The 26,312-nt window shown below is 53.1% G+C and overlaps 1 protein-coding gene across 1 annotated transcript in view; it reads right to left on the bottom strand.

Annotated features, from left to right (window-relative positions):
* Nucleotides 1–22,148, bottom strand: part of ITGA11 (integrin subunit alpha 11) — a 35,962-nt gene extending 13,814 nt beyond the window's left edge. The window contains exons 1-13 of the mRNA XM_088532886.1: nucleotides 22,078–22,148; nucleotides 18,685–18,796; nucleotides 10,142–10,251; nucleotides 8,192–8,283; nucleotides 7,841–7,955; nucleotides 6,290–6,417; nucleotides 5,734–5,882; nucleotides 5,078–5,222; nucleotides 4,374–4,539; nucleotides 3,183–3,256; nucleotides 2,170–2,314; nucleotides 431–579; nucleotides 194–334 (exon numbers count right to left, since the gene is read on the bottom strand). Of these exons, the coding sequence (XP_088389012.1) occupies nucleotides 194–334; nucleotides 431–579; nucleotides 2,170–2,314; nucleotides 3,183–3,256; nucleotides 4,374–4,539; nucleotides 5,078–5,222; nucleotides 5,734–5,882; nucleotides 6,290–6,417; nucleotides 7,841–7,955; nucleotides 8,192–8,283; nucleotides 10,142–10,251; nucleotides 18,685–18,796; nucleotides 22,078–22,129 (1,578 nt within the window). The 5' untranslated portion in view covers nucleotides 22,130–22,148. The remainder of the gene's footprint in view (nucleotides 1–193; nucleotides 335–430; nucleotides 580–2,169; nucleotides 2,315–3,182; nucleotides 3,257–4,373; nucleotides 4,540–5,077; nucleotides 5,223–5,733; nucleotides 5,883–6,289; nucleotides 6,418–7,840; nucleotides 7,956–8,191; nucleotides 8,284–10,141; nucleotides 10,252–18,684; nucleotides 18,797–22,077) is intronic.
* Between the last annotated feature and the right edge of the window lie 4,164 nt (nucleotides 22,149–26,312).

Below are 26,312 nucleotides of genomic sequence, written 5' to 3'. Positions count from 1 at the left end.
CTGGGGAAAAAAAAGTGGCATATTGGTGCCAGGTGGAGACCCAGCATTCCTGGGTGAAAATGCACCTGCCGCACATGAAGCACGTGTCTCCCCCTTCATATATGGGGCAAAAAAAGGGCAAATTCTCTGTCCGCAACACGAGGAAGCATTGGAGTCCCACATGTCCTGGCATGCTGGCACAGTGGGCAATCACCTCTCTTAGGGTGTAGACGTAGACCTTGCCCCGTTCCCTGCCCTCGCTGAAGAACATGGGGGCCCCGACCAGCAGCGCATCTGTGACGCCGTCGCCGTTCACGTCCACCGCGCTGATCTCGCTGCCGTAGTAGGAGCCGATCTGCAAGAGCGGGAACGCGGTTAGGGCAACCGTTGGGTGCAACCCATGGCAGATGGAAGAGCAGCCATGGAGAGGAAGAGCGTGGAGAGCCCGAACCTGCTCGCCCTTCAGCGCCTGGTGGATGGTGAGGTTCCGGTTGTTGTGCATGGTGAAGATGATCACCTTCCCGGTGTGGTTGAACCTGGGTGCTCCGGCCACGTAGATCCGCTGGCCCGTGGCCGAGACCACGGAGGAGACGGTGTAACCTGCGGCGGGGACGAGCGTGAGCGCGGGGTTGATCCCGCCGGCTGCCAGCCTCCCTCTCCATCTGCTTTCCATTAACTTCAAGCTGCTAAGAGAGCTCTGGCCGCAGCCCAGATCGGCAAGCTATAAACGGAGATTTCTTCAAAGATAGAGTCATCCAAGCCAACCCAGCTGCTAGGACCTAGTGCTTTGAGCTTACTGCTCCTCCACGAGGGCTTTGGCACGGGACAGTGCAGCTAGTAAGCCATGAGCAAGACCCTGCTTTCGCGGAGGGCAAGCCCAGTGGGTTGCCCTATAACTTGCATGAAGTTAGGCGAACCGTGACACGGAGCACGTCCAGGTCGTGCCTACTGCATTGCTCTGGGATGAGCCTGCCAAGAGCCGTGTCCAGAGCAACGTCAACGATGTTTGACGTCAAAATTCACGGGGCAATAAATCCACACAGAATTGCTCGACAGTCCTGATGCAAACAGCACTGCCTAAGCTAAAGACCTTGAGGGAGTCGTTTTCCCTGTCCTCAAGGGGTGTTTTCTGCACAGGGATCACCAACACCTCAGTCCACATGTGAGGCTTGGCAGCCTCTGTGGCCTGTAGTAGCTGAAATAGGAGTTGAAGTGTGGGGCCACACAGCCCCGCCGGTCAACCTGCAGCTAACCCCAGGCTCCTGCACATTCACAGCCGTTTTACAAGCTACTTAAAGTGCTGGAGGCTCAGAGCAGGGCCACCTCCGAAGCCGCACGCTGCTCAAGGCCATATCCACTTGGATTTGGAGTATCTCGGGGGTTAACAGATCCCTTTTCGCTGGTGCTGACCTCCTCAAGCAGGACATTTTCCTCCTAAGAACCTTCTCTTCAGGAAGACCCAGGCCTGGAGCTGGGACAGCAGGGCTGCTTTGCAGCAGGACACACTGGGCTTTTCGGAATAGTTCAGTTTTTCCTCCTTGACTCAACAGCAAAGACGGGATCAAACCAAACTCCCACGTATGGTTGTGAGCATTTCTTTGCACAACCGCAGCGGTTCCCGCTCCAGGCACTGAGAGTCCAACTGAGATGATGCTCTGCTGCTTTCTCAGTCGAGCCCTACTATTTCTTGGAGGAAAACCGTGTGTCCCGGGGCTCCTGGTGTTCCCAGGAGCAGAGGGACAAGCTGGGCTCATGCAGCTCAGGGAAGAGGCTGGAAGCTGAGTTGCTGCTCTTGCTCTGGGGCTCCAAGAGCTGCACATGGAATGGATTAACACAGCAGGTATTTCCTCTCCGGGCATGAAATTTCATCAGTGTTTTTTAAACCATTCCAGTAAGTACCGTAGCTGACCTGGACAGGCCGGAGCTCATGCCTGAATTATTTCTGCATTTAAATGCTCCTGGGCTGTGTGTCAGGGTAGGCTTTGGAGCCCTCCCAGGCAAGGTGCTCGCTTCTGCTGTCGGGGCGAGCAGGAGCCCAGGTCTCGCAGAGCCAGCAGCTCCGAGAGCACCGGGCACTTGGTGCCAGCGCTGGCAAGAGTGACTCAGTGGTGAAATATTCTGTGCTTCCTATTATTAAGTGTAAAATTATGAATTCTGCCCTGGAAACGGAGCCTGTTCTGGCTCGCTTACCCAAGTAAGCGCCGTGGTTTTTCAGCTCTTCTGGGAACTCCTGGAGATAGGACTCTCGCAGAGGAATGACCTTCCCGCTGCTGGTTTCCTTGAGGACGGCTCCGTTCCAGTCGTAGGCACCCACGGCCCCCAGCAAGATCCCGTCCTGGGGGGAAAGGAGCAGTCAGCACCGGGGCGCTCGGAAAGGCACCGGTTTCCCCTTGTCTGTCTTGTAAAACCCCAAATCCTAGACAACATAAGTACCAGACAACACAGAGAGTGGAAGAGGAAAACAGCAGAGCAGAGCAGTCCCTCCCAGAAACCACACTTGCCATTTACAGAAACAGGGAGGAACCTCACAAATGGGGAAAAAAAGAAAAAAAATGGTCACAGCAGCACCTCCCACCCTGTGCCAAGCCTGCAGCCCGTGGCAGATGCCGTCCCGGTTTAACCGCTCCACCCCTGCTTTGCATGCATTCTGATATTTCAAGCCGTGCTTTACTTTATTTCATTTGTAAGGTAGGGCAGAAAATCCCTGCTGACTTTTAGCTCTGGCCCACTGGCCCACGGAGCCCATCAGCAACCCTAAAATGAAGGTCCCTGACTGTCCCCTGCAGCTCAGCTGGGCTCAGAAAGGGCCTGAAGTTTTGCTGAATTTGTGTTAGGGTAAATTTAACCTCCAGGCAAGATTTGTGCTTACTTCAGCATTACGCAGTACAGGCTTGGACGTGAATGTGGAAGTTATTTAATAGTTCCACTTCCCTCAAAGAGTGGCAGAGAAAATACAGGGAAAAATTCTGGATACTGCTTCTAAGCTTTAGCAGATATTTTCTCTGGGAAAAACAAACTATTTCTTAGAGATGCACAAAAGGCTCAGATTAATCATCAACACGCAAATTAAACACATCTTAAAACTGTCACTTGCATTTACAGCCTGACCTCATACGCTAAAACCATCCCACCCCTTTCCATGGGTCAGCTGCCCACAAAAAAAAACAGGAATAGGAACCGAACAAGTGTATTTGCTGTCTTACTTCCACAATATGTGATGAAAATCCAGTCTGGGACATTTCCAGGCCAAAGGAGATTTCATTCTTGTTGTTGGTGCCTAAAATAAAAAGAAATTTGTACTTGCTGGAAAGCTTTGCAGGAGGAGCCAGGCTGCTTGGTGGACTTGGGCGAGACCAAGAGCCACCTCTGCCCAGCCTGGAGCACCAAAGGCCTCAGCTGCTGCAAATGTGCCTGTTTCCCCCCAAATCACAATTGTACCGACTTGCATTGCTCCTGAGCCACTGAATAAACACTGTGAATTGCAAAATCACTCAGAAATTAGTTTCTGGAGATTTTACTTCATTTTTGCAGGTGGGTGAAGTCTCTCAGGTGACACTTTCTGCCCCAGAAAACCACTGAACTGCTTGGACCAAGCTCGCTGGCAGAACCAGTGGGGCATTCCCGATCTGATCTGAACAAAATTTTACAAGTCAAAGCCCTAAGGTGTTGCATTTTAAGTGAAAACCCTTCATCTTTTGTTCTGATCATTTGCTTCACTATGTAGTTTTCCTAGGAAGCTTGCATAAATTTCCTTTGAAGGAGCAAACTGGTCACCAAGAAAGAAACACTTAATCCAACAAAAGCCAGGTCCTGGAGAAGGGTTGTGTTGGCAGAGCGCTTTTGCTGAGATTGACACAAAACAATGATATTTCCTCATCTTTTCTTTCAGCTAACAAGCTAAAAACAAAGCAAAACACTATGTTTTTCTGCTAATCGCATAATCCCTGGTGCTCCAGGGCATCCCTGGCATTGGGCATGCAGTAAATTCTGCCTGCTTATAACTTGGCTGGATCTGAATGGGGTTGGATGGGTGGGTAGAAGACAGTGGCTGCCTCCCAGAATACCCACAGCCAAATCCTATATTTGTTCTAAATTACAGAGAAATCACAGCTCTGCCAATGAAGACGGCCACAGATGTTAGGTGAGGGAGTGAGGCTGAAGGCTCCATCACCTGGAGGGCTGCAAAGAGCTCAGAGAAGGTTGATCCTCATACACAGGTAGGAAAAGGAAGATGCTCAGAGTAAGATTCTCTGCTCTGCAAGGAGTAGGAATGGTGGAGAAACTCCAGTTGAACAGCCCTTTCCAAAGGATGCTCTGCAGCCCGGCCGTGAGTAATGTGGAGTAGCTGTGAATGATCCATCCCTGCCCCGAGTGCTGGAAAATGCGTCGCTCACCTTCCAAGCTAAATATCCTCTCGCCCAGCGCATCCACAATGTCCTTGAGTGCTGCTTCGTCCGTGACATTGAAGAAGTGCTTGTCGTCTGGGTCGCTCGCTATGAATTTGATTTCGTTCAGAAAGGCTTCGGGGTTGATTCCTCTTCTGTTGTAATAACCCAAGACCTAGGTTTGGAATAAAAATACAAGTCTTGGGAGGGTTTTTGTTTTGCATAGAGCTCTTTCAGGTCACCCAAACCAGACATCTCTGCTTGCCTACGCTTCCCTTCCCTGCCTGACATCCAATTACTCCATTACTTGCAAATTGGGGAGCAAGAATCATAGAATCATTATGGTTGGAAAAGATCTTCAAGATTATGAAGTCCAACTGTAAACCCGTAATCAGCTAAACCATGTCACTAAGTTGCCATAACTCAAGTGGCCTTGCCCGTGGTGGGGTATCCTTCATCCAGAGGGTCACATGTGACTTCTATACAAGTTATATCCCAGTGTCACGCTCAGTGAGGGCCTAGTTAGCAGATAGGAAAACGAAGGCAGTGGCTCCTAGGTGTCCTTGGGCAAAGACCCTGAAATCCTGGCTGGTGACTCCCATAGCAGGTTGCTCCCAAGCCACTCAGAGTGTCCAGGGACTAAAGGATGGACGTGGGGCTCCACTGAGGTGCTTTGGTAGCCGGTGGCCGGTGCCCGGCCCCCTTCTACTTACAGCCACCGCATAGCGGGTGACGTTGTCCTTCTCGCTGTCCTCGATCACCTTCTCCAGGTCTGGGCTGTCGTGCGACTCTCCATCTGTGATTACAATCATTACTCTCTTTGCCCCTTTCCGGCCACCTTTCTGAAACGCTTCCGAGCTGCAAGTGAAGAGATGCCCCGGGCTGCTCAGAGCCGCCGGGCGGGCTGCGGTCCCTCACCGCGGCCCCCGCCATCCCGCATGGACCGTGCCCATGGTCCCACGTCACCCATCCAGGAGAAGCCAAGGGACCCCGGGCTCTGGTGGAACCTCCACAGGGGACCTTTCTGCTGGGGGACCTGGCTTCTTTTGGGTGGGAATCCTCTGTTTGAACTCGATGCCCCAGATCTGCACCAGGAAAAGCAGCCAGGTTCTGCCTGGGGGTTACAGTGGGAATTGGCACGAAACAGGCATTTTTCCCCCCAAAATGGGGAGCTGGAGCTGTGGTTTGGGGCTCCAAGCTCCCGATTACTCAGTGTGGGTGTGAAGACGAGCGGAGCCCCTAGGCTGGGGCATGTGCAAGGTGGCATTCGGGAGGGCTGAGACCTCAGAAAGGTGGGAGGAAGGAAACCAAAAGCAGAGGATGATCTAAAACCCGTTAGCAGAAAGCAGGCCGAGGCGAGCGGTTTTACCGGGCGAACTCTATGCCGTAGGCTGTCCGGGTCTCGGTGCCGCCTCTTTGCTCGATGTGACTGGCAGCCGCTACCACGTCTTTTACAGACCTGTAGTCATTTAAGTGAAACTCGTGGACGACGTCTTCTCCATACTGAACAACACCGACCTAGGGAGCAGAGGGGCATTACAAAGGGATAACAGATAATGGATAGCGGATAATGGATAACCCTATGACGGGCAACACGAGGAGGATGGGGAGACCTTCACAGCTGCAGCCAGTCGTGCCTGTATGGGATTTACTGCTGCATTTCCCCATGATTTCATCCTCCCTGGGCCCAGCCAGGGTGTGGGTCGCTCCTTTCTCCATAGCTCATTTAGGGACATGCATTATTTCCACGGGCTTGGCTTTAAAATACATGTGTTGGGAGTTTATTTTGAAAAATCATGGTGCCAAGCTACAACAAATTGGCAGCAAAGTGACTTTGAAAAAGGCTTGGGGAATGTGCATGACACGGAGAAGCACAGCAGAAGCGCAGGCGCGAACAGAAGCGCACAAGTTGCGCACGGGCTTACTTGAATCTGTCCGGGGCCAATATAAAATTTTTTCAAGATGTTTATCAGGAAGTGCTGAACTTCAACCCAAGGGTAGATGCTGTTTGATCCATCCAGAACTATGATTATGTCCATGTACGTCTGGCATCCTGTGAGAAATACACAGTGGGTTACTGAAAGACCTTGGCAATGCTTGCAAAGAAGAAATTTACGGCCTGATTCCTTACTGTCAGGTACTTGCTCTTATGACTTGTTTATAAAAAAAAAATCTTATTTCAATCATTCACAAAGACCTTCAGGTCGTATTTGCTTCAACAAGACAGGAAGAACCCACATGCATCCTCTCTGCTACAAAAAAAATATAAAAAAATCTCTAAGAATAACACTTGGCCACCTGGTGATATCTCCTCCGATTCAGATACAGACCTCCATCCGGCCTAATGCAGCAGGAGACCTCTCTTCCCATTGCTGTGCAGCCTTTACGTGTGCAAGTTCTCATTAAAATCCCCATATGGTCTAAGCAAAAACCCCATCGAGAACCCTAGGACCCAGCCCAAAACAAAGAGCTGCAAAGGATCTAGGAAGCTGACTGGAGATTATTCAATGTCATCTCTCTTTCTTGCTTTTGTTTTCCTAATGGTACTTTGAGAAGATGCAGGAACCCAGAAGATGTTGAGATTTGCAAAGACACAGCTCAGTCCCCAGGCTCACTGATGCAGCCGTGGAGCGGCTGGTCCACGCAGATGCGGTTGCACGTTGGGATAACCCACGGTCGGCAGCGGGGCGACACGAGCGGCTTCAAACAGCACTTTGAACTCAAGACCACGACCCGGAAAGAAGAGCACGCTGAGTGATGCATGATGCACGGCACGTGTTAACCTTCTGCCTCCCAAAGAACCAGCAACCTTCACAGCGAGGGCTAAAAAGAAGCACGTGCTGGGGTGGGAAGGAAGGAAGTTATACATAAAACCCATCAAAACCTCTGCCCAGTGGCAGGTGCTGCCTCCTTGTCCTGCAGTGAGGATGATGGGGTTGGTGGCCATGGGGCCCTGCTGTGGCTGTGAGAGCCCTTTGAGCCCGGCCTCTCCAAGGACCAGCCCCTGCGATGTCTCAGCACCTTCAGCAAAACCAGGAGGCTCATTTAAAACCTCCGAATAAAACCAGGCCCTGGCTTTATGCACCCGCGTTTACAAATTTGGGCCAAGAGGTTCAGCTTTCAGTCAATGAGCTCTTTGTGTTGTGCAGCCAGGGGCTGAATTCTTTCCCTATTTTGCCTTGCTAACTGTGCTGATAAAATATTCTGGATACTTTTATTTCTCTTCTTGGAAGAATAAGGTATTTTTTGTCTTCCCGGGGTGTCAATCAAAAGGAAAATGTTTACCAGATGTCCGCGTACGCAACTCCCTTTGAATTGCTTTCCTGCAATAATTTCCTCTGCTATCTTGCCTCCTTCTAAATACGGTCGTTGCTTTGTTTCCTCAATGGCACTGGAGCGATTGAAGAGGAAAAATACTCTCTAACTTCAAAAGCCAGCTTTGCGTTAGAGGCTACAAAGCAGATTGTTTCTCATACTCTGGAGAGCAGGAGCCACGGTCTTGGAGAATCTGAAGTTGGAGTTCACCCTGGAGCACATTCCTGTGGTGTAGTAAGAGCTCCCGCACTCGTGGGACCAGAGAGGGCTGCAGGCCTATAAAAACGGGGGAAAACAGAGCATCAGTGGCAGTCTGAAAACTGCCACTTATGGAGCCGTCGCTTCAGAGGTGCTAAAGAGCAGCAAATGAGGTTTGGCATGTATGCGTGTGCGTATAACATTTTCATGCATTTGTGCCCGTGTTTTTGTATAACTTTATGCATTTGTACTCACGGAAAAGCCTTGGCTCCTTGCATGGCAAGGAAGAGCTATTGCAAAGTCCTGTTTCTTACCAGGAAGCTGCTGTCCTTGGGGTTGGTGGCCAGGCTCAGCCCCAGGCGCATGTTGTCCTTCCTCTCGGAGACGTTGGAAAGCGTCACTCTTCCTTCAGAGAGGAGAGGGCCGTTAGCGGCGCCGGGACCGAGCACAGGGCTTTGGGCGACTATGAAAATCCAACATCCATCATTCCCCCAGTCTCCCTGGAGCGGGCAGGGATCCAGCTGCAAGCCCAGGGATGGCTCAGCCCTGTTTACATTGCAGTGCTTGTGCCCAGCTGCCCTTTGAAGCTGCTGTCAAGATAAGATTTTTTTGTTTCCCCTAAATCCCATAATCAACAAAGAGAAACAAGCCTTCTAGGGGATGAAATAGTAAGTCGGAAGCTACATTTCCTATGTAGTAAATCTTTGGAAATAACACCCGAGCGGCTCTCACATCTCCTCTTTAGCAGCTTTTTACACTCAGTCCCAGATTTACAGCTGTGCATTTCTTCCATTCCTCTTGTCTAAATCCCAAAACCGGGAACGGCCCACAGGGCAGCCTTTTATTTGGGTTAACATTAACATCTTTTAGCTTTAACAAAAACACTGTCTGCTCCATCCGTTCTTCTAGCACGGTTTCATCGGGACACCAAAACCAGCTTAGCCCATGGTGGCTGAGAAAAAAAAAAAAAAACTCAGGGGAAGAAATTGGTCACTTTATAGTATTTTTTTTTTTTTTGTCTGAGACCTTTGAAAGTTCCTTGCTGAGGTTTAAACCAAGAGAAGGCTTAGCCCTCAAATGCAAACCTGGACCCACAGTGCGAGGGAGGTCAGGCCATGCTCAGCATCCCGACCTGGGGGGCGCAGCCCTGGACCAGCCCTCTTCTAAAATTCTCCAGCTTGGGGAAAGCTCCCAAGCTCCTTCCTGCATCTCACTTGTGCCTCCCGATGAGCATCCTGAGGTCATTTCAACATCAAAGCTTCTTCCTATTCAACTGGATGGTTTTTCCCATTCAACTGGAAGATTCTTCCCATTCAATAGGAAGTTTCTTCCCAGTCAATTAGGAGCTTCTTCCCATTCAGCTGGAAGGGTGTCTGCTCGCAACCCATCATCCCCAGAAGCTCTTGCAGCCCCAGCTGGAGGTCCAACCACATTCCTACATGGTCAGACCCACCGGGCAGGGGGGCCAGGCCCCCCGGTCCAGGAGCTATGGGGAGGTGAGGATGGGGGGCCACCAGCATCTCATACCACCTCTGTGCCTGACCTCCCAGGGGCAGCTCCACATCTGGCTTCACTCAAAGGCTCTCAGTAGACTGTGTTAATCAGAGAAGCTAATTAAAAATAAAAAACCTATGTGCCCAGGGGGTAGATCTTCTCATTCAAGATTTGTTTCTAATGGGAAAAAAAAATCCTTCCTGGAAAAATTCAGATTTACACACAGAAGAAATTTATTTCCTCAAAGGATTTTGGTGTTGCCATTAGAAATAAAAGAAAAATGAAAGCTGAATGGTTTTGAACAAAAATAGATTTGGCTCCCGTTTTTTTTTTTTTTCACTTTCAGTTCAGGGATATTTTGAGCGAGCCAAAGCTCCTGCTGCCTTATCAGATTTGAAACCCGGAATACATCACATTAATAACAAAGAAAATAAAATGACAACTGCACAGCTGCTTTTCCCCAAAAACCCAGACGATGCTGCTCAAGACTAGTCCTGATCAATCAAAACAAGTCAGGCTATCATAAATATACAGTAAAGCATAGTAAGTACTAGTACATTTTTATTTTATCCCAAGTTGCTTGACTTTTGATGTATCCTGAAGCCCAACACCAGGAGCGCGGTGAACACCTAAAAATCCCTCCTAAACCTGCTACCCCTGGGCTGTCAGAGCAACGGGGTCTTCAGAGCCCAGGGAAAGCCCATGTGCTCCCCATGCCACCAAAGTGCCACCCTCCCGTGTCCAGCAGCCTGACCCCACGCGGTTGGTACCTAGATTGAGCTTGGTGCAGTTGCTGTGGGTGCTGCCGTTCACTGGGCACTTGTAGACGTCCCCCGTCTTCTGCTGCCCGTTGGTTTCGTAAGGGGCTCCCACCACCAGCCTGAAGAGAAGAGAAGAGAAGAGAAGAGAAGAGAAGAGAAGAGAAGAGAAGAGAAGAGAAGAGAAGAGAAGAGAAGAGAAGAGAAGAGAAGAGAGAAGGGAGAGGAGAAGAGAGAAGTGAGAGGAGAAGAGAAGAGAGAAGGGAGAGGAGAAGAGAAGAGAGAAGGGAGAAGGGAGAGGAGAAGGGAGAAGGGAGAGGAGAAGGGAGAAGGGAGAAGGGAGAGGAGAAGGGAGAAGGGAGAGGAGGAGGGAGAGGAGGAGGGAGAGGAGAGGAGGCTCTTGTCAGCTGTACCTCAACACCACTTGCCAGAGCCGTTTTTTCATGAAAAAAAAATGGAACCCGCGAAGAAGTGGTCAAAATGCTTTCGGTTATGGCTTCTCGCAAGCCACAAAGGCCCAGTGTATCCAGTGCCAGGAGAACGTGCAGGAAAGGGAAGGGGAGGCATCCCTATTTGAGGGATATCTCTGAGCATGGGCAAGGCACTTGGACAGAAACAGCTGTGTCCATAAGGGTCTCCTTGGGCACGCGCTATGTCCCTAAATGGCACAGAAGGACTCAATGACAGACCCCTTCCTTCCCTGAAATAGGCATATCCCACAGAAACGGTCACCTCAACACCCTTCCATGCCCAAGGGTGTATTTCCCTACTGCTGGAGGCCACCAAGGTTGATCATCATCCCTCTTTCCAGCAGTGACAGGTGAGGCCAAATGATGCATGTCCTGAGCACTTCCCACATGGATAATGACACGTTGGAGGCAGCATCCTCAGCCTGCGGCTCGGCAGGGGTTGTCACCGTGCTCAATGGGAGAAGCCAATGGCTGGTGTCCAGGACAGGAGCTGAAGCCATCAGCATCCTTCCGAGGTCTCCTTATGGGGCCATGGCATCCCCAATTTCTGGTTGCTGGAGAGAACCCACCTCCTACCTCCTCGTTATTGAAGGTAGGAACCTTTTAACATCAGGATGGGCTGGAGGATGCACATTAGAAACCCTGCTAGAAAAGAGAAACTCCCTGTTTAGCAACACTAGGAGCAAAAACGAGGAGACCTCACTCATACTAAGCCCTGAGGGGAATCTTCTCCATGAAGAAGCTCAAATAAAGGATTTCCTAGAGCTTTTCTTGGAGGATGAGGAGCCCAGAGTGGTGCATGAGGATAACATCCTCAGTAGAGGATGGGGCTGTTTGGCATCTGGCTGTACTTAAAAATAAGAGTTAATCAGCTGATAAATACCCAGACTCCTACTCAGAGTGCAGGCAATTAGCTGGGCTGCTCTCTGCACGTGTCTGGGACATTGTGAATATTTTTCTTGCTTTTTTCTGGTGGACTTGACAAGAATAGCACAAATCAGCAGACGAGAGGGAGGAGAGCAGGACCTGAGGAATTCGACCATTCCTTCCAGGCGAGTTCAAAAATACTCCGAACCACAGGTTTCTGGCAACTGCTGCTCCCAATGCGTTAGCCCAAAATATATCTATTCCTCTGCATTTTGCTTTCAAAATTCTTCTGGAGGAGGCAAGCTGAAGCAAGCCTCCACATCCAGCTCTCCAAGTAAACAGAACCTCTTTTGTGCTACATCACCCCAGAAAACGTCTGGAAAAGCAACTGTCCTCAGCACAGATGTTCCTGGTTAGACAAGAAATGGTCATTTTTGTAGCACTATTTCTCCAAAGGCATTAAACACTAATTCTTTCATTGCACTGCTATAAAATGGGCTTGCTCACTGGTTGAAGATTATCAAAACCTAATCAGAGTGGTACCACGCACCACAGGTCACTGTGCAGGGGCTGGTGGCAGCATTGATGGAGTCACAGCATCTCTCCAAAAGGCTGCAAAACAACACGTGCCACCAACTCCCGGCCCGATGGCAGAGCTCCGAGCCCAAATATTTACAGATGCCGCCATAAATGCCAGGATTGCGCAGCTCATGGAAACTGCATTTTTGCCTCCTGAAGACAATGACATTGTTTTCCCTTTCGGGTTAAACCGAAGTGATGAATGAGATGAAGTTGTCGAAATCTCGTGGAAACTCGGCAGCCAAGGGAAAGGCTTTTTGCAGCTGCTGCAGAGGTGACGTGCCAGCTGCGGGAGCGTGCAGATGTTCCCCAGAGTTCAAGGGCTGCTCGGAGCCACCGGCCCGCTCCGCAGGTTGGTCCCAAGCCTCTTCTAGTGCTGGGATTTATAAACTGTGGTTTAAACGTGTTTTCTTTCCAGAGAAAGGGCCCTGCGTGACGCAGCACGACAGACGCCTGCACGAGGCCACCAGCTGCACCGATTTTGCATGGACAAAATAAGAAGCAAACAAGCTCCCCTCTTCCTTTCCATGTCTCCTCCTGGGGACAGCAAAGACCAAAAAGGGAATTCAAGGAGCAAATCACAGACTGCTCAGAGCAGCGTAGCAATATGCCTGAGGATGTGTTTTTAACTTTTATCCTGGAAAAAAAGCTTGAAAAAATAAAGCAGTGTGTTTGTGGAAGTGCTTGGGGAATATCCGTGCTGACTCTGGAACAAGGGAAACGGAGACCACGCTGCTGCTTTGCAGCCCTCGGGCGTTTCAGACCGAGGTCTGTTCCCATTCCTGATGTCCTGGCCCCGAGTGTCGGCACTGGAAACCGCAGGGAGTTTCCTACCAGGCAGCAAAATAACATGTCGGATCCAGTGGCAGAATATGCAGTTTCTTTCCATATTGTTTTAACTGGTTTCACCTCACGTGAATGTTACCCGAGTGCACGGCGCGCTGCTGCTGGCGTTTTGGGCAGCACCGCAGGAACGCGCTGTTATTGCAGCGCTTGGAGCGACTGCAGGTAGCAGCTGCGCTTCAAAACACAGTATAAAACTCTGGAGCGTCAGAGGCTTTAACCCTACCCGTCACATCCGCGCTGCATCCCGGGATTCGCGCCTGGGAAGTCACTGCGGATGCAAATAACTTCCTATGCATTTCCTCAATACTGTGCCATTTCCCACAGAATAACCTGCGATGCTGCCAAGGCAAATCTGCTGGAGATGCTTAAACCTGCGAGGCCTGGAGCATCATGTGGGAAGCTGCACCGGGATTGCAGGATTTTTAGGGAAGGGGTGAGCATGGGCTCATAGTACAGCTGTTTTCCCACCAATTGGGAGTAACAACTTGCTTCATTGCACCCACCAAACTCACAGTCCTGCTTGGACCATCTTGGGCATCAGCCCGGTGGTTTTGCTTCTTCCATAAATATTCTTTATCTCCAGGTTTTAAATTTCTGCCACAAGCCCCTTATGTATTATTGGCTTCCAATTTGCACTTTTCTCCTATATATGATGCTCGGATGCGCAAAACCTGGAGCTGAGAAGGGGAAGGAAGGTGTGAGGCCGGGCGAGCCTGGCATGCGGAGCGGGAGGGACGGCACGGGCTTCCCAACTCATGGAACAGTTAATCTGTGGCAAGGCAAACCCCCTGCCGCTAATGCCTTCAAGATGGGACGGGATGGAGAAGTGATGGAGGAGGCGCAGGAAAGGGAGAGTTCAGCTGTGGAAAACTCCGAGTGGGTCCGCGCCTCGTTGGACTGAATATGGCAGAGGAACGAGCCTGGAAATGGGGATTTTATTGCTGTTGGCAATGGTGAAAAAGAAATACCTAGAGGGAGCTCAGGGAGGGCCCAGAAGCTGGCGGATCCCGAGGGATCCGGGAGCACTGAGCCCCGCAGCAGCCACCCTGATTAATGAGGCCTCGCAGTAAGCAAAATTACTGGATTTCTCCTTAAAATAGCATATGACGGGTGCATTGCAAAGCATGCCCGAGGAACTCACCGAATCCTGTGGTCAGCAGTAATGATACTCTCCCGTTTTCCTGGTGTCATTTTTTCCCCTTGCGCTTCAGGAAATCGGAGCAGTGTCCGTCAGTGAGGCCGTGCAGCCCTTCACAGCGGCACCTCAGGCTCCCGGGTCCTTCCAGGGGTTTCCGGAAATCCCTGGGAAGCCCTTGGGATTGGAAGGCACCGGGAGAGCCTATGGGCCCCGGTGGCACCGTGCTGGGAAGTTGCCTCACTGCCACCGGTCCTGGCACCTCCAAGTGGCAGCCGAGCCGGGAGCCGGTGCACATGTCCAAGCCACATCCGTTGGGAAGGACTCCAGCTCCAGGCTGGATGTGGCACCTGGGAAGCAGCCCAGGACCGTCCCCAAGTGGCCGGGAATGGGCCCCCAAAATCCTGCCCGGAGCAGAAGGCCCTGCAGCACGGTGATGGGCTCCCTGCCGGGCGAGCCCCGGCGCGCTTGCAAAGCGAGCGGGAAGGGACGGAGGTGCCGGGATGGAGCCATTCCCAGTGCCCATGGAAATCACAGCCACAGGCCCAGCCTGCAAATCCAGCAGCACGCACGGGAGCGAGCCAAGCTGCAGCCAACGATGCGGCTCATGGATGCAGGGAAGGAGCAAGCCCTGCAACCCTGGATCAGCACAATCGGAGCTTCGCGTCCGCCGCGCGCATTCCCTGGGCTGCAAACGTCCTGGCTGCATCGCAGCTCTTCCCGTACCGGGTCCATGAGGGACCCGCCTGCATCCGCCAGGGAATACGATATTTGTTATTTTTACAGCTTCTGAAGGCTAATGGATGTTTATTTCCAGTGTTCTCCTTCTGCAGCCAATTCTTCCCAAGCTTGGGAAGAATTCAGCTTTTTGCATAGCTGGAAGTCTTCAATCTGTAGACGCAAGTTGGTGCAGGGCAAAGAGGAGAACGAGTGCAGGCTGCAGCAGCAATCCCCGTGCATCACATATGGGGTGCATTGCATATGCGGGTGCATCGTGCACGAGGTGCATCACATCCAGGGTGCACCTTGGAACCTTGCAGATGGATTTGTCCAACCAAATCCATCTGCAGCTGCAAGCAGGTCCAGACTAGTGCAATCCCCCAGCCTCTGCATGGGCCAACGCGCAGCTTGGAGCAGAGAGCAGCTCCAGGCAAGGCCACCCCGTGTTTTGAGACATTCAGGCCTCGGTGCCTGCACCAGGAGCTCTCTGCATTAAAGCAGCCCTGCGCTATTGCTGCTAAGCAAAGTTGTGCTGCTCGTCACGGCGGCTTCGTTACCGCTTTTTCCATCCACATATTTGGAGGGCGCTGCGATTGCACCCCCAACGTAATGAAAAAGTGTTGAGAAAAGTGCTGAAAGTCACCGACCGGCCCGGGAGACCCCACGAAGCGACGGGCTTCTCGAGCCCAATGCATATCCCAGAGTTTTTCCCCTGGAGCTCAACCCGCCAAATTCTTTCCTCCTAGATTTTCCACTACCAGGGCTGCACTCAGAGCCCTGTCTGGCTCCCTCTGCTAAAGAAGAGAAAATAGTCACAGCTACGTATCTACTACAGAATATCACATCCAACTTGTGTGCACACATGAATATGCCAATACATACACAAATATATATGTGTGTGTGTGCACTGCTTTGAAATCCTTCTAAAACCACCTATGCTGGCCAAAAGCAGCATTAAAGGGCTCAGACGGGAGTGCGAGTGCCAAGGGCTCAGATTCCACATTTGGTGCTTGGCGGACGAGTTTTTCCCTGTTTTTATAGCAATCGCTCTTATACGAGCTGCGTTTCTGAGATAACCATTTAGCCTCACGGAGCTCCTTTGCTCCTCAAGGACATTTCGGGGAGGGTTTTCAAGGCCTTTCCTGGCTCTGCCTTAGCAACAAGCTGTGGTTTCATCTCACCCTTCCCGTTTCTCCCGGGCTGCCGCTCTCCTCCTGCGTCCTTGGGTTTAAACTGCAGACGTTTTGCTGCTTCGGTCATTTATCCTTTAACCAAAGTGAGTCATGGTGGCTTTTCTAAAAAATACGTACATATATTTAATAGACATTTTATACCATATAATTGCCTATGCGAATGCATGTGGTACTTATGTGCGCGCCTACGCTGGTTTTGCATCGAGAACCTCCTCTTTTTTTCATGCGAAGGAAGAGGCAGAGGAGGAAGCTGCAGTGAAGTCTGGGTTGATGTTGGCAGGGAAGATGCGAGAAGGGCCAAGAGGAGCCAGCCGTGGCCTCCAAACTCAGCATCCTGCCCAAAAGGAGCAAAATCCTCCCTCTGCGGCAATAGAAGTGGAGAGGTCCCTGCAGAGCATCCCTAGTCGAGTGGTCATTGCAGCAACGCGCGTGTCCCTTGTGTTGCTCCCTTCCAAGGGGAGATTTTTCACACTTACAGGACAAAGTGGAATATCTTTTAAGAAAACAACATGTTCTCCAAAAGCAAAGGTGGGCGGGAACATGAAGGCAGAGACACTTCGTTCCTGCTCCTTATCTGCTTCGGGGAACTGCAAGCTTTAAGCAGCCCTGCCATCAGCTGCCTTTGCAGAAGCTGAGTCTCTTGCAGGTCCTAGGTCAAATACCATCACATTTCTGGGGTTTTGGACCAATTCCTGGTACGAGCTATTTCGTATTTCACAGAGCAGCGCAAAATAAAACCCGAGCGCGTGACGCGGCGTCATCCCGGGGAGGATGTCGGTGCAGCAGCTCCTGCTGTGCCTCCCCTGGGCACGCGTTGGAGGACACTTTGCATTTGGGTTCCTGCACCAAAACCCACCCAGCCGGAGCAGCTAAGTTGGTGGACGCAGCCTGGCAGCACCTGCCCAAGGTCGGTGTCCTCGTGTGGTCACCAAGCAATGAGTCTGGGGCTGTCACAGCAAGCGGGTTGGGGACATCACTGCCAGCTGCGCTTGCTCCATCCCCACCATGGGGCATTGGTGTCCCCAGTGTCCCAAAAGATTCCTGGGGAAACCTTGCCCACATTTGCAGTGCTGTCCATGCCCCCGGTGAAGACACCCCAGCACCCATGGGTGGCCACAGTGCCTATAATCCTGATCCAGGGTTTCGCTCACTCCCGGCACAGCACTGACCTACGGTGAATCAGAAGGAGGATCTGCTGACTGTGCCCTTCCTCTGGAGCAAACAGCCCCAAACATCCCCGAAACCCCTAATTGCAGCGGAGCGGGGAGCGTGGTTATTCCTCCCGCCGCGCAGTCCTGAGCGCCTGAGTCACAGGGCAGCAGTTTGGGCCCGATTAGCAGGTTCTCCCCCGAGGTCCCTGTCCCCTGAGCCACGAGGGTTTCAGCATTTCACTTATTGACAGGCAGCGAGCAAAGAGCTGGCAGTGCCTGCTCCCGCTCGCATGGGCTTTCCATGAGCTCTTTATCCCAAGGACTGGAAGAGCTGGTCACCAGCATATGGATGCCAGGGCTTGGAGCATCCAAGGGGGATCTGGAAGGCTGTCCCCTGGTTGTTCCCTGCCATTAGTGCACAGTGAGGCCAAAAGCAAGCAAAAGAGACCCAAAATCAGGCTCAGCACCTGCCCTGAAGCCAAGAAGGCTGCACATGATCCTGGGAGCACCGAGCTCAGCACGGCCGTGCAGCCGGAGACATGCAGGGAAAGGCTGCGCCTTCCCATGAAACACGGGACCCCCCAGGAGCGCGGAGCATCATCCCAACACCCGGTCCTGCAGGAATGCCGGCAAACATCCCCTCGGCATCGCTGCTGGTGCCGAATCCCAAACCACGTCCTCTGCTCGCGGGCGCAGCGTTACCATCACTGATTTAATGACCCCCCTGCCCTCACCGCAACCAGCGGCTCCTCCGTAATCAGCTCAGTACATGGTACAAGTCGGAAAAACCTTGTAACGCTCGTGGGTTTGCAGCACGTGGGCACGGAGCCAGCAGCGACGCTCGCCGTGTGCCGCGGCACCAGGAACCAGGGTCCAATACGCGTTAAAGAGAAGGGAAACAGGGACTCAGGATGCTCGTGGCAGCCGGGACGAGAGCTGGGGAACCCGAGGCTAAATCCAAGCCTTGTTTTGAATTTCCAAAACATCTATCTGTATCAGTAAGCGTCTGCTTGCTGTTCTAGCCTGGCTGGGGAGCCCAGGCCAGGCTGCTCTGTGTTTGGGGGAATTTCGCTTGCTTTGGGGCTGCCCTCGATGCTCCAGGCTCTGCAAGGAGCACGTTAATGTCTCCTCTGACAAGTGCCAAGTGGCCACTTAGCTCCTTTCCCAGCTGTGCACAGTCCCTGACGAGGAGCGGGACGTCTGCCGTGAAACCCAAAACCCCAGCGAAACCCAGCCAGGCTTGGCCTTGCATTGCTGAAACACAGGCAGATTTGATCGCTTCTGCAGACCACCGCTCCCGGTGGAAACTGCATAAAATGCAATGGCCTTGACCCAAAAATCCAATGGATTTCCACTGAGTTTTGGAGCCGGCGCAACCCTGGGGAGCTGTGAACCTGCCGGCGTGAAACCGAAGCTGCCGGCACCTGCCCGGGTCCGGCTGCACGCGCGGATGGGGCTTTCCAACAAGCAGGGGATTTTTCCCACCTGGTGAAACCCGTTTTCCATAGGCACACAGGGAGAGCAGGAGGAGCCCCCGGCATCTCGCCCGGGTTGCCGTAGGTCCCGCTCGGAGCTGGGCACGGAGGTCACTTACCACTTCTTGCCCCCGATGTCGTGCTGCTGCACCGTGTAGCCGAAATAGGCGTCCTTGGAGCCCGCGATGATTTTGGGCCTCTTGGTGTCAATATTGAAGGCATCACTGAACCCTGCAGAGAGGAGGAAAACGGGGACACATCAGGCAGGGCACCAAGGGGATGACACTGAAAGGGACTCGTCGTCCTCCTGCAGCCCATGAGTGACCACAAAGCCAACACCGTGGCAAACAGTACACTGGTGTTTCCTGGAAAAATAAATACTTTTTTCCCTCTAGGCTGGAGAGAACAGGAGCCTGGGGCTGCAAAGTCACCGCTGATTTTGCCTCGCCGGGCTGCAAAATTGCAGATATTTTGCCCAGAGGAGTCCAACACCCACTGCAAACCCCTCTGAGAGCAGCTTTCTTGCTGCACCGCTGCTCACGGTCCGCGTTTTCCTTATCCGAGCTCCTCCGGCCACATGCTCCCTCTGGGAACGGAGCTGCACCGAGGCCGCTCTCCCAGCCTCCGGAATGGAAAAGCCACAGGGGCTCAGAGACACCCCACAGGGCTGGGATGCCCCAAAATACCCCGATGCACGTCCGTATGGGAAGCCCATCCATATGGGAAGCACTGCATCCAAACCCTCCACGTGCTCCCTGCAGCATCACTTCCTTTTTACGATATCGTTTTCTCCTTAAATTTAGCCATGCACAGCCCAAGTGCCAGGGAAGGTGCAGGAGACTCCACCAAGCAGAGGGAACAGGAGGCAGTAGCCGGGATATCCCGGCTTCCCCCTCGCCCGTGGCTGTGGGATATCTCGCTCCCGTATAAATAAAAGATCCTGGCAGCGTTATGGAAGGAGGTTGGAAGAGGAAAAGGACACGTCAAAGCACCGCGTTTGGTATTTATAGGGGTATAAAACTGAGTTGTCATCAGGAGAAGCCGGGAATGCCGCTTCCCAGGCAAAAAGTTCAGGACGGGGATTGTTTTTATAGTGCTGGAAAGAGATGGGAGCTTTTGCAGAGCACAAACCCGCAACGTGGCCATCCTAAAGCAGGAGCGCAGGGCAAGCGAGGCGAGGACCTGTGGGAGCCTGTGGAAAGAAATTCTGGAAGCAGGAAAAAGGAGGGAAAAAGAGAGAGATGCATGGGATCAGATCCAGACTATTTTGTGGTAGGCTGACCTTATGTAACATATTAAAAACTGAGTTCATGAGAACTGTCTTTGATTTTTTAATGTATTCTGTAAAAAATAACACGTCATGTATTTCTTTTTGACACATGGCTTCAGTGTTTCCCACAACTCCTAGCTAAGACACAAACCTGCAAGCTTCATCTCCCGGAAAAATCACTCCTGGTACTGACAGTCCGGCTGCAAGGGAATGCCCAAGGGAACGGCATTGCTTTGGAAGTGCAGTGTCCAGGGGGAAAAGAAGGGATTTGGGACTCAAATTGCGCTCAGTGGCACATCCCAGGCTTTGCATCCAAGAAGTCTTTTCCTGGGAAAGCTCCCCCGGGCGCTTGCTCCAGCTCCCGGCTCCCACTCCACCTCGGAGCGCCTGGAAAAACGGAGCGAGCTGGAAGCAAGCTTGAAACAATGGATGGCAAAATCCAGGGAATGCGCGTACGAGAGGGAGGCATTTGGGAAAGCAGGCAGATGTGGGTGCATTTGAGGCAGAGGGGAAAAATCTGGGAGTATTTAAAAAACATTAAATTAATCAGGGCCCTTTGAAAGGCTGGCAGGGAGATTTAGCAATGCAAAGAGCCTGGTCCCGTTTTCTTGTCGGGGGTGACATCACTGTCACAAATAAGTGACCCAAAGCCACATGCTTTGCTCCCAAGGCTGCCAAAGCAGGAAGCCTCAAATACCTCCATTCCGAACTGGAGTTTTTGCCCAGTCCAAACTTTTGATCCTTGTCAGGTCAAATATTGAAAGGGAAAAATAATAATAAAAAAGGACACATTTGGGAAACAATACTGGGAATAAAAGCTACCTTTCCTGCCAAAGGAATAAAAATAACTATTTTCTGCAAGAGCCTGGGTGTTGGGACCTGCCGGAGTGGGGTGTGCTGGGGTCTGGAGCTTGCAGCCCTTGGCCTTTGCAGGGCTGCAGGGGTGCTGCAAATGTGTCTGTCCCCCCTGCATCCCTCAGGATGCTTTGGAAAAGCAGCGCCCGGGTTATTGCATCGCTGTGTGCAATAACTATTCTGCAAAACCGAGCTGCTTTGCTGGCCAGGGGCACTTCCCTGGCTTGGGATAGAATTGCTCGAGAGAGGAAGAGCAAATGCAGGGCCAGGGCTGGCACTGAGACCTCCAGGCACAGGCTGACAACCCACGGGCTCCGGTGGCATCGGATGCTCCTCGGAAGCCCATCTGCGATGCACATTTTTGCTCTTTTGCAGGGCTGAAATATTTGGCGTAACTCGAAAGCCTTTGAGCTCTGTGGAGGGTACTGGGGCAGAGCCGGCTGGGAGGGAGCAGATCAGGGCACACGAGCTGCTGCTTCCCTCCTGCTCCGGCATTCCCGACCCCGGCACGCGGGAAGTGCTGGAAGCACCAAGCCCCTCTCCAGGTTGGGGCACTTGGCTCAGGGCATTGGGAAACGCGCTGCTTTCTGCTCCCTGACACAGCTGCATTGGAAACCCGGGAATGCCAGAGGTGGATATGGAATCAGTCATCGCCAGCCCCTGTCCCGCAGCATTCCTGGCTACCGCAAAATGTGCAACCGGCAGCCGCAGAGCCTCGGCTCCAGGAGCTCCTTGTGCTTCCGAAATCCCGGATTTCGGTCCCCTAGGGCAGGGATAAGCCACTTTCCTGCTTATAGGCTGTGGGGGCCACATTTAACGACATTAAGGAACACGATGAAATAACGGCCGTGGCAACCAGCGCCCGCAGCCCTCGATGCTGCCCGGCCGGGACGGCCGCTCCGGGGATGGCCCGGGAGCCGGCGAGGGATTTCCCTCGGAGCGCGCCCGGGCGGAGGCGGATTTGCCACGTCCCCCCGAGCTGCCCACGTAAGCAGGGAGGCCCCCGCGCTCGCCCCGCGCTCCCACACATGGTCCCCATTAAGCCGAGGCAGCAGCTCTGCCGCCGCTCGCCCGGCTTCATCCGGCGGCCGTGCCGTGGGGAAAGGGGAGGGGGAATATCCCAAAAAAGCTGGCGTGCTCCCGCATGGGGATGTTTAGAAATGCTTACGGTGGCCACGGAGCTCTGCCGGAGAAGGGCTTTTCTCGCTTTGCAGCGTGCAGGAGGATGTCAAACACGAGCCAAGCAGCAACGAGCACCGACGGGGACCCTCCGCGTAGCCGGTTATAACCCCGCACCGAGCGTGCCCCCCAAATCCCGTCACCGGCTGCTGCTTCCCACGGCTCTTCCCCAAGGCGAAGGGGACGGCGGGGACACATCGCCGCTTACCTGGCAGCAGGCAGAGCGCCCAGGCGACGGCGAGCCCGCGGCGGGCGTCCATGGGCCCCGCGCATCCGCCGGAGGCGGCGAGCCGGACGGGGAGCGCGCGCTCCGAGCAGCCCTCGCGCCGCTCCGGCCCTTCCCGGCTCCCTGGCAGAAGCCGGCGGCGGGGAGGGAGTGGGAGGGACGAGCGTTCGGAGGAGGTACAGCCCGAGGGGATGGCGCGGGGACGGGCTCGGCCCCGGCACCCTTTCGGGAAGGGCCCTGCGGGATGGTATTCCCCATGGGATAGCTGTTCCCCATCGGATAGCGAGCAGCAAAGTGGCCATAAGAAAAGCCCAATGGTTTTCCCCGGATGGGTTTTGGCCATTCCCACCAGCCGGGATTTTGGGGCCAGTGACCTCCGGACAGCCTTAGGCTGCTGGGAATGCTGGAGCGGTCACCCATGACCCCATCCCATGGGGTGCCAGCACAAGGCTGCTTCCCATGGGAATAGCGGGGCCGGGATGCTGCGGCTGCTCACGCAGGAGCTGCATCCCAAGGCCTCCAGCACCTCCAGACCTCACTTGAGGTCACATTGGCACCTCTCTCCCTGCTTTTTCCAAAGAAAAACATAAAGCCTTGTGTTATTTATGGATGCCAAACGTGACCCTAAAGGTGCTTTCGTGACCCCTTTAATCCCAGGCGCTTTGTGCACGGGTGCCCGGGAGCATCTCCCATGGGACCTGCATCCACCAAGGTCTGGGAAACACAAATTGCAGCCAAGAGGGATGCAAATCCCAAGGGAGCTGATGGCTAAGGAGGTGCCATGAGGCTGGATGTGTTTTGCTCCCTCTTCTCCACACAGCCACCAGTGAAGATCCCTGGAAAGGAGCCCCAGGCTGGAGTGGTCTCCACAAAGGAGGCACTGAGATCCCAAAGGATCTATCCTGAGGGTCCGAGGATCTGCACTGGGATTTAGGATTTGCAGCTATTGGATGTTTTCCCTCTTGGAAGTAATAGATGGGAAAACAAAAAATAAAGAATAGTGTTTTGCCCCCTTCCCAAAAGCTGCTGGAGGAAAGCTGAGCTGCTGAGCTGCAAACGGCTCCTGGAGAAACCAGCCAGGCTGGAAACAGCCAGCAATCCCCACTCCGAGCTCAGATGTCTGGAAGGGCCCTCGGAAAAGATTTGCCATGAGCTTTGCCGGGCTGGCGGAGAGACGGAGCAGGGCTGCTTTTCCTTATTGTGGAGCTGGAAGGGCAGCGATAGGGCTGGAAGGACCTTTCCTGGGGTTTGTGTGGCTTTCCCTGCCGGCATCCCGGTGCTGGGACAACCCCAGCTGCTCCTCCGGGACCGCACACGGATACAGGGCTGCAAAGGGCCAGGCTCCAACCCCGAAGTGTGCTGCAGCAGCAAGTTAAAATAGCGTTTTTCACTCCAAAAGTGTCGCTGCTGAAATAATCCTGCAGGAAGGACACTTGTGCCCCTTGTCACCTCAAGTGCCATGATAACACTTGGGGACAGAGCCAGGGACAAGGCTCCCACACGGCACCGGGTCCTGCTGCAGAAGCAGCTTTTTAGTCACCTCTTAAAAACATCGGCCCTAAAGCAACTTTCTAAACTCCCATCTGCGCTTCCGAGCCAGCTCCTGGCTCCGGCTCTCATCCCAACGGCTCCGAGCACGGACACGAGCTCACGCCGCCGGCCTGACCCCAGGTCCCCTCCTGGCTGGCCCAGGAGCTCCCTGCACATTTTCCCACGTGTGCCTGTTTCCCCCCTCCCCATCTCCGTCTCCTCCCACAGATGCTTCCTCGTGCCTGACCTTTCCAAGGGTGTAATGCACTGGATGCTGTTCCTGCTCGAGTTTTGGAAGAATTAACCTAGGATACAAGGAATGTAAACAGAGGCAAGGAATGAAAACAAAATCCCGAATTCAGGAATATAAGCAGATGAAGGGCCTGCGCAAGCTGCCCCAGTGGCTGTGCGTGGAGGTGGATTTGTCCTCACGAGATTCCCTGCTCCAAAGCTCGCCCCAGGCACGTGCTTGCTAAAGGCAATCCAGGAGCCTCGCTGCATCCCTGCCAGCTCCGGCTGGGCCACGCTGTGGAAAGCTCCTGCTGCAACCATCTTCAGCTTGGGAAGAGCCTGGGCTCAGCCCTGAGCTTGGCTTAACCCTAATTCGAGCAAAAAGCAGCGAGATTTGCAGGGAGCAGCTGGGAGCCGCGCGCGGGACGGCCGGAGCGTCGCGCCTGGCTCCGCGCAGCCCGGTGAACTAATAGCTCTGGAGAGTCGGTTGTCCAAAACAACAGCTGATGTCAACCCACAACTATCCTTTTTCCAGAGATTATCACTTTTACACCAAGCCAGGAAATGTTGCATCTTTAAACAGCACAAGACCGGCGCGGGGAGTATTAAAACCCAAACGAGTCAAAGCGGGGACGTCGCAGGGAAGCAGATTGCAAACAAAAATGCCCAGAAATAACCAAGGAAGGTCTCAGGGTGGAGGGTCAGGTCTGCTCCTCATTCCCAAAGCGATGCCGGGCACCTAGGACACTGGGAAAAGCTGGACCAGCTTCCTTGTCTCGGGCACGGATAGGGAAGGTGTACCCCTGCATCCACCATCACTGACCCATTCCAGGGGCAAAATACAGGGGGAAAATACACACTGAAGGAGGAGCAATTCCCCTGGTAAAGTGGTACAGGAGAGTCTGATTTGGTTTTTTGAAAGGGGAAAGTAATTTAGCCTCCGGAAAATAGTGATTTGGCAGCCGCGCTGTGTTTGGAAGTGCCTTGGCCCTTAGCTCCCAGCACTCAATTAGTCCAAGCTTTATTTACCGGCCCCAGCCAAAATGCTCCTCTCCGCCAGCGGCACAGGGCTCCAGAGATTTATATGATTCCATAGGATTCTGTGGGGGGGGAAATTCCCATTTTAGGGCCGTTCCCCACACAGAGGGACCCCTGGCTCCTCTCTCCCTGGCAGTCAGTGCCAATGTGGGGATTTTGCAGCCACGCAGGAATCGCTCTCGGCTGCAGGTCCCCATCCTGTCTGGCATGGGGATTAGCAGGCGTTTTGGGTGCATTTCAGGCATTTTGCATACTGAGAGGCCACAGCTCACAACAGGGGCTCATGCTGCCTCCCACCCCCAGGACAACCTGGTGCAAACAGCCTTTCTGAGGCCACGTCTGCAGAGCGGTAGCCTCAGCCGTGCGCTCGCTATCGAGGAATTCTCTTGTTTACTTAAGGCAGCATTTTTTTATTATTATTATTTAGTCTTTCTCTGCTTATTTCTTCCTTTGAGGCAGCAAACATCCCCGCCACCCAGATGGTGAAACCGGGGATTAGGAGCAGACCCTGGGACAGAGCAGCTTGTGGGGAGCAGATTCCTGCTCCGCTCCCAGGCCAGACTCCACGTTCCCAGCATAGCCAAGAGCCGCTGCACAAGAATCCAAGGAACCTAAGGGCTCTTTTTTCCACAAAAAGCAGCATCATTTGCACCAACTTTCAAGCAGGATATCACCCGGCTAGTGCAGATGGCTAGTGCTTGCCCAAGCAGCAGTTCTCTGCAATCAGGGCATGGAAAGAAGCCAAATTTTGTGAGTTTGTGCTCTATGGGATGGACACCTTGCTATTCCAAAGCCAGGAGGTTTGCAGCCTCGTTCGGAGCACCGGAGCCTCCAAGTGGCTCTGTCGCCAGCAAGCTCTGCTGTGGGAGTCATCGCTCCCCATCGCCTGCACTTTCCATTTGCCAAGGAAAAATTAAACACCCCTCCACTAAGGACACAAAGTTTCCCCTGGGAAATCTTCCCATTGAAGGGAAAAAAAAAAAAAAAAGTCTCTTATGCAGCTACTCTGAAGTGAAAGTGTTTTGGATGGGGAAAAGAGGAAGAGATTAAAAAAACCAAAGAAAATAAAGAAAAGGGGGGAAAAGCAAAGGGAAAATAGAAGCGTTTTGGAGGTGCTTTCTCCCCACTATGGTAAGGAGGGGGCACCCAGCTGGCAGGAGGGTCCTGGATGTGTCCAGGTTTGCTTGGCAGAGCTGGATGGCAAGGTAGAACACCCTGATGTGATTCCCTACGTTGAGGCCAAAACATGGGTTTTCTTCTCTCTCAAAGAGAGTGATGCCATAATTCTTGTGCCAGCCTGGAGGAGGACGAGGCACCGCTGAACCCCGGCTCCTCAGAGATGGGAAATTCAAACTGCCCCAAAATGGGTCAGGATAAGGTCAGACCTGGCAGCAGGACAAAGATTGGATCACTTGGAC

This window comes from Tinamus guttatus, unplaced genomic scaffold, assembly GCF_059628265.1.
Source record: "Tinamus guttatus ecotype Peru unplaced genomic scaffold, ASM5962826v1 Tinamus_guttatus_pri_ptg000004l, whole genome shotgun sequence".
In the NCBI taxonomy this organism is placed as follows: Eukaryota; Metazoa; Chordata; class Aves; order Tinamiformes; family Tinamidae; genus Tinamus; species Tinamus guttatus.
This window is presented reverse-complemented; position numbering and strand designations above follow the sequence as displayed.